The sequence below is a fragment of the Glycine soja genome, chromosome 6, assembly GCF_004193775.1.
Source record: "Glycine soja cultivar W05 chromosome 6, ASM419377v2, whole genome shotgun sequence".
NCBI lineage: Eukaryota > Viridiplantae > Streptophyta > Magnoliopsida > Fabales > Fabaceae > Glycine > Glycine soja.
In genome coordinates this window covers 34122890-34141366 of record NC_041007.1, presented here as the reverse complement: position 1 = coordinate 34141366, position 18477 = coordinate 34122890, and the positions used below count along the sequence as shown (strand labels likewise).

Below are 18477 nucleotides of genomic sequence, written 5' to 3'. Positions count from 1 at the left end.
GCCAAGAGCATGTAGTGGCTATAAATCTGGCAATGGAAGACTTTCATATAAAAACAATCTGAGTTTTGCTCTGCATGTAAGAAACTCTCAAGGAGATCCTCTTTTGGCAGCTACTGCGTGTCTATCTCTAATTCTGTCTCTGCCACTGACTTAAAATTCATAATTGTGCATAATCCCATGTCTCTTAATCCCATTGGAAAGCAGTCTTAATTGTATTTACCCCTACTAAGTACTAACCTTAATTGTGGCTTCTTTGGGAGCTGCCTGATTCAGTTTGAAGGGTAGTGTTTAGTCTCCTACGGACTAGAGACATAACTTAAGCAAAAGATTCAGTCAGACCCTAAAGTCAAATTCTAAGACATACAATGATATGACCTTTGGAAGTTCAGTTTTAGTTCTTCTAAAAAAACATCTGTTTTTTGTCCTTTTAATTTGGAAAACCACCATTTTTGTCCTCAAATTCTTCCTTCTATAAAGTGCTATCTAAATTACTTGAACAATCAAAAGTGGTGCGTTTCAATAATTAGCGAGCCCAAAAATGAAAAAAAAATAATTAGAGGAACTAAACTGAATTTCAAAAATTTAATGGACTAGGTACATATTTTATCTTAAAATCAATATAGCTACGTCCCTAGTAAGTGATCATTCAACAACAGCTTAATGAATAAAATAAATATGAAGTCATCATTGCTTTATGTTTTACACTTTTATCAACATCTCATAGTAAAAAGTGACAATTTTACTGTCAAAATTTCAATGTTTTATTTTTTAAATATTAGTGCCTTTCCTATTATGGGCAATTTACTGTCTTATGACAATTTTACTGTCAAAATTTCAATGTTTTATTTTTTAAATATTAGTGCCATGCCTATTATGGCCAATTTACTGTCTTATGCTTGAATAGACGCTAGAAGTGTAAAAATAGACAAATTGATGAAATAAATTAATTAAAATAAGATAGTTGTCCTATATTGTTGTCTTATGGCTGATTGATTCATTTCCCATTGAGAACTGCAACCTTTGTCTTTCTTATCAATTTCAGCAATATGAAACAACAAAACACTGTTTAGATGTGATTTGACTCTTCTTTATTCTTCAATCGAATATGTACTTTTGGCTATAGAAGCAAGCTTCATGACAATGAATCAAGTTGATTCAAATAGTTTTGATGATGACAAAAAGTTCAAGAGAATGATTTCAAGATTGAGTCAACAAGTTCAAGATCAAGATTAATTTCAAGTTTCATGAGAAGATTCAAGATTCAAGAAAAGTTTGATTTTAAGATTCAAGAGAAGATGAATTCAAAATTCAAGGGAAGAAATCAAGAAGACTTCATAAGGGAATTATTGAAAAGATTTTTCAAAAAACAAACATAGCACAATTTTGTTTTTCAAAAGAGTTTTTCTCAAAATTTTCTAAGTTACCAGAGTTTTTACTCTCTGGTAATCGATTATCAATTACCTATAATCGATTACCAATGGCAAAGTTTAATTTCAAAAACTTTTAACTGAATTTGCAACGTTTCAAATGTTTTTTAAATGATGTAATCGATTACAATATATTGGTAATCGATTACCAGAGTATCTGAATGTTGAAATTCAAATTCAATTATGAAGAGTCACATCTTTTCATAAAATGCTTTGTGTAATCGATTACATGGCTATGGTAATCGATTACCAGTGATAAGTTCTGAATAAAAAGTCAAGAGATGTAACTCTTCCAATGGTTTTCTCAAAGATTTTCTCAAGGCTATAACTCTTCCAATGATTTTCTTGACCAGACATGAAAAGTCTATAAAAGCAAGACCTTGACTTGCATTTCAACAACTCTTACAACTTTTATAATTTCTTGAACTACTTTTGAGAAATCTTGAAACCTTTGCTTCTCATCTTTCTTCTTCTCCCTTTGCCAAAAAGCTTTCTAAGTTTTCTGGTTTCCAAACCTTGTTCTTTCACAGAAAAACAAAAGTGTGCTGCTATATCTTTTCATCCTCTTCTCCCTTTGCCAAAAAAAATTCAACAAGGACTAATCACCTGAATTCTTTTTGTGTCTCTCTTCTCCCTTTTCCAAAAGAACGAAGGACTAACCGCCTGAATTCTTTTGTGTCTCCCTTCTTCCTTTTCAAAGAATTCAAAAAGACACAGTCTGAGAATTCTTTTGATTCTCCCCTTTCCCTTAAACAAAAGATTTCAAAGGACTAACCACTTGATATATCTTTTGTTTTCCCTTCACAAAGATTCAAAGGACTAACCGCCTGAGAAATTTGTCTTAACACATTGGAGGATATATCCTTTGTGGTACAAGTAGAGGGTACATCTACTTGGGTTGTTGTAACTGAGAACAAGAGAGGATACATCTCTTTTGGATCAGTTCAAGTGGAGGGTACATCCACTTGGTTGTTCAAAGAGAACAAGGGAGGGTACATCCCTTGTAGATCTTTGCTTGTAAAGGTTTTTACAAGGTTGAAAAGAAATCTCAAGGACCGCAGGTTGCTTGGGGATTGGATGTAGGCACGGGTTGTTGCCGAACCAGTATAAAATTCTTGTGTTTGTCTTCTTCTTTCCTACACTCTTTAATTTTCACTATGCACTTTAATTATCGCTTTTACTTTTGGTTAAATTTCTATTTTTGTTCTTTACTTTCTTAACATTATAGTAAAAGCCTAATTGAATCTAGTAACATTAAGAAGGATAGATTTTTAATTAGTAAAAGTTCATTAATAATTAATTCAACCCCACATTCTTAATTATTCTGAGGCTACTTGATCCAACATTGGCAGCTAGAGATCTCATTGAAAATCAAAAGGTGCAAGCCACCATTGGACCACAAACATGGGCAGAGGCATCTTTAGTTGCTGAAGTTTGTACCCAAAAGAGCATACTTTTCCTTGTTAGTTTTTTTTTCACGTAAGTACCCAATGTCTTCATAAATAAGCATATGCGGTTTGTTATCTAAATATTTAGTTATGATACTTTGTTAGCATGTGGAAAAAACTGTTTATGATGTGTTTCATATTTTGTTGTAACCATGTAACCATTATCCCACAATTATCTCTCATATCTACACACTTGAGTTTATTGATGGCCACAACTCTATATAAAGTGTGTGTTGCTGCTCTAATAGGTCACCGAATCCACTCCTCCTTTCATATACTAACACCATCAAGTACGAGTGAGCAAGGATTTGCAACCACAATCAGTTACGAAGTTGCCGTGGAGCAAAACCGCATGTTGCCGTGGAGCAAAACCGCCACCCCCATGAACGTTCATAACAACAATAGCAATGACTGGAGGTTGGTCATGTCTCTTTTAGCTTTCGCTGATCATTTAGACCCTTTCATGATAAATTACATTTGGTATCAGAGCTTGTTTGTACCTCTGCCTTGCTTGTTGTGTCGTTTCTATTGTGCACTTACGGAATTTATTTTTGAGTATATGGGTGTTGTATTTTTGGCCTTCTTAATTTGAAATAACATCAAAATTAGGAATGATATGAGTTTTCTAATTTTTCTGTTATTTAAAACGTGTTTTTAGGTGTCTAAAATGCATATAATGGTGTGGGTTTTCATAACCGGGTTCGCGGGTATTAATCGGATCTTTATGACCCGGCCGGAGATTGAAGATGCACATGCACGGGTTTTGTTTACTAATATGAAATTGTTAATAGATATTTTTTTCTGAGAATATTAAACAAAGCAAGTGACTTGATCCAATGGTTGATGCGTTTCATATTAGCTCATTGTTACGGGTTCGAATAATTGCATGTTTTCATTTTTAATAAATAAAAAGGAACCCATAAATGGAAACACCTTTAGCCAGTCTCGAACCCTTGCCCTAAAGCATGTAATAACATCCTTTGCCACTAAGTTTTATTCATTTATTATGTGTAGTTCATATATATATTCATAACCGCTGAATGATAAATCATTTATGTACAAGTTATTTAAAAAATTGTGTGTCTCTAAGCTATGCTCAACATGCAATATTATGTTAAATACTAGTATGTGTTGGATTCGATCCTTTACCTTGTGTTTGGATCAGAAATTTCAAAATTTCAAGGAATTTGAAATGCTCAGAATTTGAATTGCTTTGATTTTAATTTTCTTCATTTTTCAAATACTTTGTTTGGATAAATCAATTCAAATTTCTTCCATTTTAAATTCTTTGTTTGGATAGGGCAATTCAATTTCCTCCATATGCAAAATTTTAATTTTATATTTTAAATAGATGAAATTTTAATATTAAACTTTATAGAAAATAAACACAATCTAATTTTGAAATATTAAGTAAAAAATATTTTCAATTTTTAATAATTTATAATACAAAATATTGATAATTTTAACTAGGGTTGTTATTCCTCACCACAACCAGTGATGTTTTTAAACCGACATCAACCAAGACTATTTATTGGTCGACATCAAATAGGGTTTTTTTTGTCAAAGTAGTCGGGAATATTTGTCAGCTGATGTTAGTCGGGGCTATTTTTTGGCTGACGTTAGTCGGGGCTATTTTTTGGCTGACGTTAGTCGGGACTATTTTTTGGCTAACGTTGGTTGAGGCTATTTTTTAGCCGATGTTGGCTAGATTTTTTTTACCAACGTCAGCTAGGGTTTGTTTGGCCGACATCGGCTAGGGTCTTTTCGAACAACATTGACCAAGGCTATTTTTAGCCAACGTCAGCCTAAACAATCCTGGCAGGCGTTGACAAAAAAATCTACCCAATATCGGCTAAAAAATAGCTTGGTCGATGTCGACCAATAAAGCCTACCCGATGTCGGTTGAAAAACATCATTGGTCAACATTGGCCGAAATATACCTAGTCGAAGTTGACTAAAACAATAGCTCTGACCAATGTCGGACAAAAAACCCTACCCAACATTGACTATAAAATAGTCTTGGCTGATGTTGACTAAAAAATAGCTCTGACCGATGTCAACCGAAAAAACTCTAGTGGATGACGATTGTAAGAACCTAGTCGATGTCGACTAAAAATATCATGTCCGATGTTGGTCAAAAGTACCTAGCTGGTGCTAGCAGAAAAAACCCTAGCCAACATCAACCAAAAAACCTAGCTAATGTGGTTAAGAAATAGCTCTGGCTGATGTCAGCCAGAAAACCCTAGTCGATGTCAGCAAAAAAATCCTAACCGACGTCGGCTAAGAAAATCTAGTTGACATAAGCCAAAACACCATAGCTAACATCGGCTAAAAACTAATCCTAGTCGATATTGACTGGAAAAATCTAGCTGACGTCGGTTGAAAAACCCTAACATGTGTCTACACAAAAGTTAGTCATGACCAATGTCAGTAGAAAAAATCTAGCCAACATCAGCCAAAAAAATCATTGGTCAACATCAACTGAAAAAACCTGGATGACAACGGCAAAAAAAATCCATGGCCGACATTAGCAAAAAATTTCCATGACCGACGTCAGTGAGAAAATAACCAACATCATCTAAAAAAAATCTTAGCTGATATCAACAAAAAATAGCTTTGGTTGACATCATACAAAAAAATTCTGACCGAAAAAATCTCTACCAATGTCAAGTGAAAAACAACTTATGTTGATATCGGCCGTAAAAACTTTGGTCACCCGTAGTTGTGAGTGTTGAGCGAGAAAAAGTCGCAAGCAAGAACGTGAGTTAGAGTGAGCATCTCTGAAAAAAGAATTTCAAATTCTATATTTTTTGAGAGAATTTGAAATCTCACTATTTTAGTCAATTAAAATGATTCATAAAAATAGCAAAAATTAAATCTCCTTTCAAATACTCTATCCAAACAAGCTATTTTATCATAAATCATTTTAAATTCCTTGAAAAAATGAACTCCTCTGTTAAATTGCTCCATCCAAACACACTATTAAAGTTTATTACATGTTGAATGAATATACATACAATATTATTTTGAATTGGTATGATTGTTATACATGTAACTTTTATGATTTAATATTGAGCACATTTGCATTATTAAGTATGTTATGCAAAGATTATTTTTAAATGTTAAGTGATTAATATAATTTTATTAAATTAGAGAGTAGCCACAACATGTTTAATTGAGTAAAACTATATGCTAAATTTATAATCACATTAGAAATATTAATTGTGATTAATCATATGTAATGTGATGAAATCTACCCACAGGAATTTTGTTGTATTTGTATGATTAATTACGATAAAATATTAGATTATATTTCTTAATTTACCCACAGGAATTAAGGAAAAGAACATGATTTAATAGTTTTATCATAAAGTTGCATGATGAATCTAATTGAGTAGGACTTTAGCCCACAGGCAAGTTTTGTGTCACTAGATTCATATATTGAGACATGATTTGCATTGGCAAAACATGACATTTGTTTAGTCTCAAATTTGCTTAATGAGCATGTGTGTTTGTTTGTAGTTTCACAATTTATGAATATTTCTTGTGACCTTCCCATATTGAAAGGTGATAATTATAAGGTTTGGAAGGAAAGAATTCTCCTTCATTTGGGCTGGATGGATATTGACTATGCTATAAAGAAGGATGAGCCACCGGCTATTACTGAAACTAGCAAACTTGATGTTGTTGACCTTTATGAAAGGTGGGAGAGATCTAATCGTCTCTCCGTTATGTTCATAAAAACCAACATATCCGCTAGTATTCGGGGTTCAGTTGACCAGCATGATAAGGTCAGAGATCTATTAAAAGCTATTGATGAACAGTTTACGACCTCTGAGAAGTTGCTTGCTAGCACACTCATTATGCAATTCTCTTCCATTAAGCTTACTGGAACGAGAGGTGTACGTGAACATATCATGCGCTTAAGGGACATAGTGGCTCCGTTGAAAACCTTGGAAGTTACCATGTCTAAATCCATCCTAGTACATTTCATTTTGTGCACCCTACCTCAACAATATGCACCCTTTAAAATCTCCTACGAGGTGTACGTGAACATATCATGCGCTTAAGGGACATAGTGGCTCCGTTGAAAACCCTGGAAGTTACCATGTCTAAATCCATCCTAGTACATTTCATTTTGTGCACCCTACCTCAACAATATGCACCCTTTAAAATCTCCTACAACACACATAAGGATAAATGGTCTGTTAATGAACTGATGACCAAGTGTGTTCTAGAAGAGGAGAGATTGGTAATGGAAGAGGGTGAAAAGGTAAATTTGACTACTTCTGCTTTTGGAAAGGATAGGAAGAAGTCTCTAGGCACCAGTAAAGGAAAGATTCTGATTCAACCAACAATTAAAAAAGATTCAAAGTGTTTCTTCTGTAAAAACAAGGGACACATAAAGAAGGACTGCCCCAAATTTAAAAGTTGGTTTGAGAAGAAAGGTACACCATTTACTTTCATTTGTTATGAATCTAATTTGATTAATGTGAATCATAATACATGGTGGATTGACTCTGGTTCTACAATCCATGTTTCTAATACCTTGCAGGGTATGGAAAGCCTAAGGAAGCTAGTGGGAAGTGAGCAGTGCATCTACTCAGGGAGTAGGATGAGCTCGCATGTAGAGGCCATTGGAATGTGCATCTTAGTTTTAAGTAGTGGCTTTAAATTACATTTGGAGAAATTTTTTATGTTCGTAGTTTTTGTAAAAACTTAATTTCTATTTCTAAACTTGCACCCTTGGGATTCTATTTTAATTTTACAGACTTTTGTTTTAATTTACTGAATAAATCTGAAATTATTGGTTGTGGTCAATTGATTGATGGTCTTTATTCGATTGAATTGAAAAGCGACACTACTTATAATTCTATGCACGTTTCTGTTGGGTTAAAATGATGTATTGTGAATGAAGAATCCTCTATGTTGTGGCACCGAAGATTAGGACATATCTCTATTGAGAGAATTAAGCGATTAGTGAATGAAGGAGTACTTAGTACTTTGGATTTCGCTGATTTTGAGACTTTTGTAGATTATATTTAGGGTAAGCAAACTAACAAGTCTAAAAAGGGTGCAAAGAGGAGTACTAATTTATTAGAAATCATACATATAGACATATGTTTCCCAGACATGGATGAAAATAGTTCGAAATACTTTATAACCTTTATAGACGATGATTAACGATATATGTATCTCTACTTACTTCATTCTAAGAATGAAGCTTTAGATGCCTTTAAAGTTTTTAAGGCTGAAGTTGAGAAACAATGTGAAAAACAAATTAAAATCGTGAGATCAGATAGAGGTGGAGAGTACTATGGTAGATACACAGAGGATGGACAAGCACCAGGTCCATTTGTGAAATTTCTTCAAGAACATGGGATTGTTGCCCAGTACACTGTGCCTGGTTCTCCGGATCAGAATGGTGTGGCAGAACGAAGAAATCGAAGCTTATTAGACATGGTGAGAAGCATGAGGAGTAATGTAAAGCTTCCTCAATTTTTGTGGATTGATGCACTTAAGACGGCTGCGTATATATTAAATTGAGTTCCAACCAAGGCTCTCTCAAAGACACCTTTTGAGTTATTCAAGGGTTGGAAACAAAGTTTGTGACATATACATGTTTGGGGATGTCCGTCTGAAGTAAGAATTCATAATCCACAAGAGAAAAAACTAGACCCTAGGACTATTACTGGATATTTCATTGGATATGCTGAAAAGTCTAAAGGGTATAGGTTCTATTGTCCATCCCACAACACTAGGATTGTGGAATCAAGGAATGCAAAGTTTCTTGAAAATGACTTGATTAGTGGGAGTGATCAATTTCAGAACATTTCTTCTGAAATGGATCACTATGAAGCTAAACCTTCTGGGACAGGTAATAGATTGGTAGTCATCCCCACCCCTCAAGTTAAAATGGGTGTTAGACAACCAGTGATTGAAGTTCCACAAGCTGTTGAAAGTGATCATGTAGATCAAGTTGTTTGTGAGGAACAACATGATAATGTTGAACAAACTGGTGAAGAACCGGTTGAACAAGATCCTCATCAGGATGACCAAGCAGCATTAAGAATATCTACTAGAGTAAAAAGACAGCAATTCCTAGTGATTATGTAGTGTACCTACAAGAATCAGACTACAACATTGGAGCCGAAAGTGATCCCGAGACGTTTTCACAAGCCATGAGTTCTAAGGAATCAAATTTGTGGTATAATGTTATGAGGGATAAGATGGATTCTATGGCATCTAACCAAGTTTGGGATCTCGTTGAGTTGCCTATTGGTGTAAAAGCCATCGTATGTAGATGGGTCTTCAAAATAAAGAAAGACCCAGAAGGCAACATTGAGAGACATAAGGCAAGACTTGTTGCTAAAGGGTTCACTCAAAGAGAATGAATAGATTACACAGAGACCTTTTCCCTTGTATCTAAGAAAGACTCTCTTCGAGTAATTTTGGCATTAGTAGCTCATTTTGATCTTGAGCTGCATCAAATGGATGTGAAAACGGCATTCCTGAATGGTGATCTAGAAGAAGAGGTTTACATGAAACAACCTGAAGGGTTCTTATCTAGTGTTGGTGAGCACTTAGTCTGCAAGCTTAATAAGTCCATCTATGGATTGAAACAAGCCTCCCGCCAGTGGTATTTAAAATTTCATGAGGTCATTTCTTCATTCAGCTTTGAAGAGAATGTCATGAAACACTGTATATACCAGAAGGTCAGTGGGAGTAAGATTTGTTTCCTTGTATTATACGTAGATAATATTCTACTTGCGGCTAATGAAAAGGGTATGTTATATGAGGTGAAACAATTTCTCTCAAAGAATTTTGATATGAAGGATATAGGAGAGGCATCTTATGTCATAGGCATAAAGATCCATAGAGAAAGATCTCGAGGCATTTTAGGCTTGTCTCAAGAAACTTATAACAAAAAAGTTTTAGAGAGATTTAATATGAAAAGTTGTTCACCAAGTGTAGCTCCCATTGTGAAAGGTGATAAACTTGATTTGGGCCAATCCCCAAAAAATGATTTTGAGCAGGAACACATGAAAAATATTCCATATGCTTCAGCAGTTGGAAGCCTTATGTATGCTCAGGTTTGCACTAGACCTGATATTGTGTTCGCTGTTGGAGTTTTGGGAAGATATCAAAGTAATCCAGGTATTGACCATTGGAAAGCTACAAAGAAAGTTATGAGTATTCAAGGGACAAAGGATTACATGCTCATGTACAGACAGACTGATTGTCTGGAAGTGATTGGCTACTCCAACTCAGACTTTGTTGGTTGCGTTGATTCACGAAGATCAACATCTGGTTATATTTTTATGTTAACCGGTGGAGCTGTATCTTGGAGAAGTGCCAAGCAAACCTTAACTGCTACTTTCACTATGGAGGCTAAGTTCGTTTCTTGTTTTGAGGCTACCTCTCATGGTGTATGGTTGAAGAGTTTCATGTCTGGCCTTAGAGTTGTGAACTCTATTTCTAGGCTTTTAAAGTTATACTGTGACAACTCTACTACGGTATTTATGGCTAAGAACAATAAGAGTGGAAGTCGAAGTAAACACATCGACATTAAATACTTAGCTGTAAGAGAACGCGTTAAAGAAAGGAAAGTTATCATTGAACTCATTAACACAGACATGATGATTGTTGATCCCTTAACTAAAGGCATGCCACCAAAGAATTTTAAGGATCATGTAGTTTGAATGGGACTTGATTCCATAATGTGACATTCATTGTAAGTACATTTATTGTTTTGATGAAATTCTTATTAAGTTTGATGTTTCTCATTTGTTTTGTGAACTTATTTATTTTGAGAAGTATCATTTGAATTTTGACTTAGAATAAGCATGTGGTTTATTCATTAAGTTAAGAGCATTGAGACACTTGGTATATTGTGATACATGGAAGATAACACTTGTTTTCAGAGGACTTATCGCCATGATTCATATATTTTGTTTCTTGTTATGATTAGTGATGGGATAAATGGACCAGGTGGGAGAATGTTAGTTTTTTTTCACGTAAGTACCCCATGTCTTCAAGAATAAGCATATGCGGTTTGTTATCTGAATATTTAGTTATGATACTTTGTTATCATGTGGAAAAAATTGTTTCTGATGTGGTCCATATTCTGTTGTAATCATGTAACCATTATCCCACAATTATCTTCCATATTTGCACACTTGAGTTTGTTGATGGCCTTAGCTCTATATAAAGTATGTGATGCTGCTCTGATAGGTCACTGAATCCGCTCCTCCTTTCATATACTAACACCATCAAGTACGAGTGAGCTAGGATTTGGAACCACAATTAGTTATGAAGTTGCCGTGGAGCAAAACTGCAACCCCCACGAACGTTCATAACAACAATAGCAATGGCTGGAGGTTGGTCATGTCTCTTTTAGCTTCCGATGATCCTTTAGATCCTTTCATGATAAATTGCATTCCTTTCACTAGCAGATGCAACTTCAGAATGGTCAATGAAGAAGTGGCATTTCTTGTTGCAATCAAAATAGGATGGAAGGACTATTATTCTAGGATAAGACTTAGATGCAAATTCTTAGGTGTTTTTTATTTTGTTCTCCAATCAAAATTGGAGTTTCATTCGGGTAGTATGCATAATGGAGGCTTACACTAAACATCGGCATAGGATAGGCTAGAACATCAAACAAAATAGAATGGAAGAACTATTGTTCTAGGATAAGACTTAGATGTAACTTCTTGAGTGTTTTTTGTGTTGTTCTCCAATAAAAATTGGAGTTTCATCCAGGTAATATGCATAATAGAGGCTTACACTAAAGATCAGCATAGGTTAGAAAGGTGAAACTCCAGTTCTGATTGGAGAACACTAAAATCACTTATGAATTTGCATCTAAGTTTTGTCTATTATTTTCATGTAGCTTAAGTTTTTAATTGGTTGTACCTAAAGGCATTGTATGTAAGAATTACTCTTAATTTCTAGCCCTTCAACTAATGTCTTTGCTGGTATTTCCAAGGGGATCTCCGTTGCTTCCTAGTGCAAACCAAGCCCTGCTAAACATATCTGAAAGTGGCACACTTTGCGATCTCGAAAACAGTATGCTTGCATCAGACAAATGTAAACACATAATTGACCCGGGTGCAGAAACTACTAGTCTTAGCCCTGCAAGCTTCATGTTGCTCTTCATAATTGACCCGGCTTGCAAGTTTGTTAACCATTTGTAGTGTAAAATTTGAAATGATCTTCTATATATGAATAAAGGATCAAATGGATAGATGGAGTGGTTTTTGTTTTTTTTTTGTTATGGTTGTTGTTAGAATCCATTAATTGTAGGGATTATATATGATTTGGATTTAAATTGTAATTGATCCAAATCCCTATATATTTTTCTCCTTTTTTATTTGTGATTCTGTTTTGATATTTTGTCCTCAATAATCATCGAAAGATGGTAGAGAGAATCATGTATTTATTCACTATTTCATATCAATAAAAATTACTAGATTCTATTTTCTTAACAACTATGTTGTTTAGTTTTCTTCTTTGTTCTCTCAGGGTGCAAAAGACTACATATTGTACACATTCTATCTAGAACAATCATGCCTTTTTCTAATCTTTAAGCAATGGCTCTTCATGTGCTTCCCCAGTGAATTCTAGAAATATAAATTTACCAATAGAATCTTTGCAAGAATCAATTACTAACCAAGTACTATAGTGAATCATGTGTCTGAGTTGAAACTGTAGCGAGCTTTAGTTTCAGAGATCAATATATTATGTGCTCATAAATCTATATGAAAGAGGTTTCTCTGCACACCAAGTCTCAAGAAGACTTAAAGTTGGAGGCTTGATCCTGGATTCCAATGTCAAATGTGTCAAAAAGATTTGATTGAAAGGTTAGGTTTGTTATATGGAAGAGACAAATTGGCACCCTGCTCCACAGTTCCTCATCACCTTCAAAAGCAAGGTTGATTTGAAAAGGAACTTTTCACTTATCTATGTGGGGCTTTTGTTTGAGCATATATGTTTCAAATAGTATTTTAGAATGGTATGAGGGCTTTGATTCTTAAAATTGATGCCAAGTTGCCAACTATCTAATGTTAGAATATCAATGCCTTTGTTTCACAACACAATTAGTTTAGGATTTTATATGAAGTTATTGCACGAAATTACATTATGATGCTAATATTTTCTTAATTTGTTCATGGATTTCTCCTGGACAATAAATTTTAAAATAACTTACTGATTCTTTTGTATGCTTTGTTGCTATTTTTGTTTAATTAATTTTAGATGTAACCTTGAGAAACTTGGATATGTCGCTCTCTACCCACAACTAGCGTAGAATTCCCCAGGTGATTGATGACATCATTTGGTTCTAAAGGTCAATCTAATTTTGAAGATCAATAGAAGAATGAACTTTGTACTTTATGGTATAGTTTTTGTGTTGCTCGACCAATTTATAAGTTACATCACGAGAATTGAGGCAAACAATGTGAGACTTCATAACACCTCCTTATGAAACCCTAATTTGCAGATCTAATTTTTAGGATCAACAAACTAGGGAACCTATTTGAGACTCTACGAAATTGGGAAAAATAAAAAGGAAAAAATGGAATTAGAAAAGGAGATAGAAAGAACAACATCACAATCTTGGGAAATTGATAAGTTGAGGATGATTCATCTCAAAGAATGGAATTCTTTGATAAGAACATAAGGTTTTACACAAGCACAAGAGAGACACTCTGTGTCTAATATGAAATTTCATCAAAAAATACCAACAAAGTGTTTAAGGAGTCTATGTGTAACTCCTACTAATAACCCTAAATTAAGCCCAATGCCCAATACCTAATCTAATAATTAAAAGACTTAAACATAACAATAAAAAAGTAGCAGCTCATTACTATTGGGTTACAAGTGTGAGGTGAAGTCCCACATAGGGTAGAAGTGGAGAGGTTGAGCACCATATAAGTGAGGAGAAAACCCATAAACCTGAGCCTTAAGGTTTTGGGTTAGAGTGTGGTGTCAGGTCTCCTTATGTGATGGCTAGTGGTCCACAGGTGTACCCCTCGAATCACCCCAACAATTGGTATCAAAGTCGATGGTTCGATTTGGTGACTGGCTTAGACGAGTAAAATGGCGGCGATGGATCCTTAGCCTTGGTAATCCCTTGTATCGAAAGTCTTCCTGGTGGTGTGTCCAGGCAGCGTGTCCCGCAAATGGAGCGGCGGTGCAAGTAATGGCTATACTCGTGGATGACTTCCGCTCGAGGGGGAAGCTACATGTGGAAGAGACTCACACTTGAGGGGGAGATGTGTTGGGTTACAAGTGTGAGGTGAAGTCCCACATCGGGTAAAAGTGGAGAGGTTGAGCACCATATAAGTGAGGAGAAGACCCATAAACCTGAGCCTTAAGGTTTTGGGTTAAAGTGTGGTGTCAGGTCTCCTTATGTGGTGGCTCGTGGTCCACAAGTGTACCCCTTGAATCTCCCCAACAATTACAAGTCCAAAAATAAGTATAAAATACAATTAAAAATGAAAATAAATTTTATTCTAAAAGTGGGCTAAAATTCAAGAGATTCACTTCTTTTTTTTCATAAGAGAATTTAGTCTCTCATCAAGCTTTTCATGAAATCTCTTACTGCTTGCTCAAGTGATTGGTTCATGCATGTGGAGTCCACTCAAGCAAAACTCTTCCTCCTTGGATAGTCCTTTATCACCAACACAACCATAGTCCTTTTGTTAGGACATGGGGAGACAATATAATCCTTTCCCAAACACTTAAAACATTTAATAGAATTCTTTTTTGAAGAAGTGAGAGTAAGGTTAGAATTATTTTTACCAAGGGCAGCACCTTTTTCATGAGATTGGAATGAAGATCATCCCTCTTTCTTGAATGTCTCCTTATCTTTCCAAGTTGAAGAGCCATAGGGCGACTTCTTAAATATTTACTTCCTCTTTGATTTCTGCTCCACCATGATAGCATGATGAATGAGATCCTCCTAAAAGACATAATGGTGTAACTCTACAATGTCTTGGATCTCCCTATTAAGGTTATGCAAAAACCATGCCATGGTGACCTCTTGAGACTCCTCAATTTGAGCCCTAATCAAGGAAATTTTCATCTCTTTGAAATACTCATCCACACTCCTATTTCCTTGAATTAGTCTTTGGAGCTTGTTGTTAAGGTCTTTCCCATAATAGGACGACATAAATCTCTCTCTCAAAACCCTCTTCATGTCTTGCTAAGTATTATTCAAAGGCATTCTCATCCTCTCAGCATCACTCCTCACTTGATTCCACCATACTAAGGCATATCCCTCAAACTCCAAGGAGGCCAATTTGATCTTTTTCTCTTCATTGTAGTTGTAGCAAATAAAGACTTACTCAACCTTCATCTCCCACTTAAGATACACTTCTAGATCAATCCCTTTAAAAGTAGGGATCTTCACCTTCACTCCGTCAATCCCTTCCTCTCTTTGCCTACCTCCATATCTTATATGATTTTTTCTCTCCCTATACCTCTCATTCCTCCTTCCTCCCTCATCCTCTTCATACCCCTCGTCTTCTTCATGAGAAGAATTGGATGATCTATCATCTCTTATTCACTCTATATTTTTAATCCTCACACTTAAAGCTTCACTACTTCTGTGTATTCTTCTTAAACACTCCTCATTCTTCCTTCTCATTCTTTCCATCCTTTCTTCATTGTCATAACTTATTCTTCTCATTTGATCACCAAGTTGAATCATCTTTGCCATGAACCTTGCAGTTTTTGGAGATGGTGGAGTAGCATCTCCACTTGTAGAAGTCATACCTACAAAGGAAAGTTAGTGCACAAGTAATAAACAGAATAGGACCTCACTGCTCAACTTAGTATTTCACTCTCAAGTTCACTCATGCATCACTCTTTCAAGGCCTTTTCTTCTATAATATGCACTCTTGCCTTTTACCACTCTTGTTCCTCTTCAGTTCTTAAGCAGAATTTTCAAGCTCAAAATAAAAAAGTATTCAATGTGAAATATGTCACAAATCAAAACTCAACTCAAGAAGCCAAAAATAGAAATACTCTGAGAAAAAACTAAGGAATTTTAAAGACAAGCAAAAATAATGAATTAATACTCAAAAGGAATGCCAAGGAAGACAATGTAAGAGACTCCAGAATCAAGAAAAGAATTGTTCCAGAATTGAACTAAACTAGATGTAAATAACCAATAAGACACAATCTTTTTAACTATAGGTATGTGAAAGCTAGAAGGGAAACAACTTTGGATGTAGAACTATTTTTTTGCACTTTTTTGCATTTTTTTTCTTATTTTTTTTATTTTATCTCTGTACCTTTTTTCTGACACGAAATTCAAATTTAAATGCAAATGAATGATTAGCCAGATCCAAATTTTGTCTCCAGATTTGAAAAAAAAAATTCAGATCCCAACAACTTCAATTATCCAAATCTAGATTTTAACAGAATTTTGGTTCGAAATCAAATTCAGATCCTCACAACTTCAATGATCCAAATCTGGATTCTAAAAGAACTCAAAAATTTGAAAATTGATTTTTTTCCCTTTTTTGCACGAATTTTTTATAATGTATATAAAATAAGAAGATAAAAAATATATTGATACTATATAGAGTTCATAAAAGAAAGATAGACTCAAAGAAATAAAATAAAAGAAGATGAAACAATAATATAGAGTTAAACAAAAGGGAAAGAACAAACAAAGCAACAAACACACAAGAAGAAAGAAAATACAAAGGATAGATAACACATGATTTCAAGAACCGAAGATTTGATACCAATTGATGGAATCCTAATTTACGAATCCAATTTTTAGCATCAACAAACCAGGGAACCTATTTGGGACTCTATGAAATTGGGAAAAATAAAGAAGAAAAAGACGGAATTAGAAAAGGAGATGAAAAGAACAACGCCACAATCTTGGAAGATTGATAAGTTAAGAATGATTCGTCACAAAGAATATAATTCTTTGATAAGAACTTAAGGTTTCACAAAAGAACCAAGAGAGACACTCTCATGTGTCTAATATGAAATTTTATCAAAAACTATCAACAACGTGTTTAAGGAGTCTATTTATAACTCCTACTAATGACCTTAAATTAGGCCCAAGGCCCAATAACTAATCTAATAATTAAAAGACTTAAAAAAATAACAATAAAAAGGTAGCATCCCATTACAAATCCAAAAATAGGTCCAAAATACAATTAAAAATAAAAATAAATCTTATTCTTAAAGTTGGCTAAAATTTATGAGATTCACATCTTATTTTTCCTCCATGAGAGAATTTAGTCTATCTTCAAGTTCTTCTTAAGATTTCTTATTGCTTGCTCAAGTGATTGGTCCATCCATGTGGAGCCCACTCAAGCAAAACTCTTCCTCCTTGGATAGTCCTCTATCAGTTGGGTAATGGGGATATCACTAGTGCATCTTCTTCTAGCTCTGCTAGCTCTTCTAGTAAGAGTGAAAGTGAATGTGATTTAAACCTCTGGAAGGTGATCTTTTGATGGTTAGGAGGCTAATGGGTAGTGTGTGTAAGGATCGAGATGAAACTCAAAGGGAGAACATTTTTCATACTAGGTGCATGGTCATGGGGAAAATATTATCTTTGATTATTAATGGGGGTAGTTGCACCAATGTAGCTAGCCAAAGATTGATTGAAAATCTTGCTTTGAAAACTTCCCCTCACCACAGACCTTACAAACTACAATGATTGAGTGAGAAAGGGGAGCTAGTTGTAGATAAACAAGTTTTTATATGCTTCTCCATTGGAAAATATGTTGATGAGATATTGTTTGATGTAGTACATATGGAGGCTAGCCATCTCTTACTTGGAAGGCCTTGGCAGTAGTATAGGAATGTTGTCCATAATGGTGTCACAAACAAATTTTCATTTGTACATAAAGAAAAAAAGGTGACCCTTACACCTTTGTCTCCAAGTGAGGTTTGTGATGATCAAATAAAAATGAGAGTGAAAAAAGAACAAGAGAGAAAAGAAGAGAAAAATAAAATTGATGAAAAAATAGAGCATGAAATGAGAGAAAAGAAAGAAAAAAGTGGAGATAAAAAACAGTGATACTTTAAAAAAAATATGAAAATCAAGAGGAGAGAAAAAATATAGAGGTTGTTCATGAGAGAAAAAGAGGTGAAGAAAGTGATGCTAACTAGTCAACCTATGTGTTTACTAATGCCTCATGATTACTGTTTGTCTTCTATTGCTAGTTCTTTTCCCCTAGGTATGGAAGAATTATTGAAGAAGTTTGGAGATGACTTCCCCAAAGACCCCCCTCATGGGTTACCTCCTTTGATAGGGATAGAACACCAATTTTATCTCATGTCGGGAGTTTCCATACCAAATAGGCCAGCATATAGAAGTAATCTGGAAGAGGCAAAAGAGAGCCAAAGACAAGTGGAGAGCTTGATGAAAAAAAAGATGTTAGAGAAAGTTTAAGCCCATGTGTTATGCTCGTCATTCTGGTAAATCAAACTCTATGTCAACTTTTAAGGTGCTTGGTAGGTTAGAATTTGAAAGCTTAGGAGGAATGCCTACCCCACGCTGAATTTGCTTATAATATGGTAGTAAACTCTACTACTTCTTATTCTCCTTTTGAGGTAGTTTA

The 18477-nt window shown here is 34.8% G+C and overlaps 1 protein-coding gene across 1 annotated transcript in view; it reads left to right on the top strand.

Annotated features, from left to right (window-relative positions):
- Positions 1-8992, top strand: part of LOC114416129 (glutamate receptor 2.7-like) — an 11509-nt gene extending 2517 nt beyond the window's left edge. The window contains exons 5-8 of the mRNA XM_028380999.1: positions 6398-6858; positions 7431-7502; positions 8270-8338; positions 8705-8992. Coding sequence (XP_028236800.1) covers positions 6398-6858; positions 7431-7502; positions 8270-8338; positions 8705-8992 — 890 coding nt within the window. The remainder of the gene's footprint in view (positions 1-6397; positions 6859-7430; positions 7503-8269; positions 8339-8704) is intronic.
- Positions 8993-18477: the final 9485 nt, after the last annotated feature.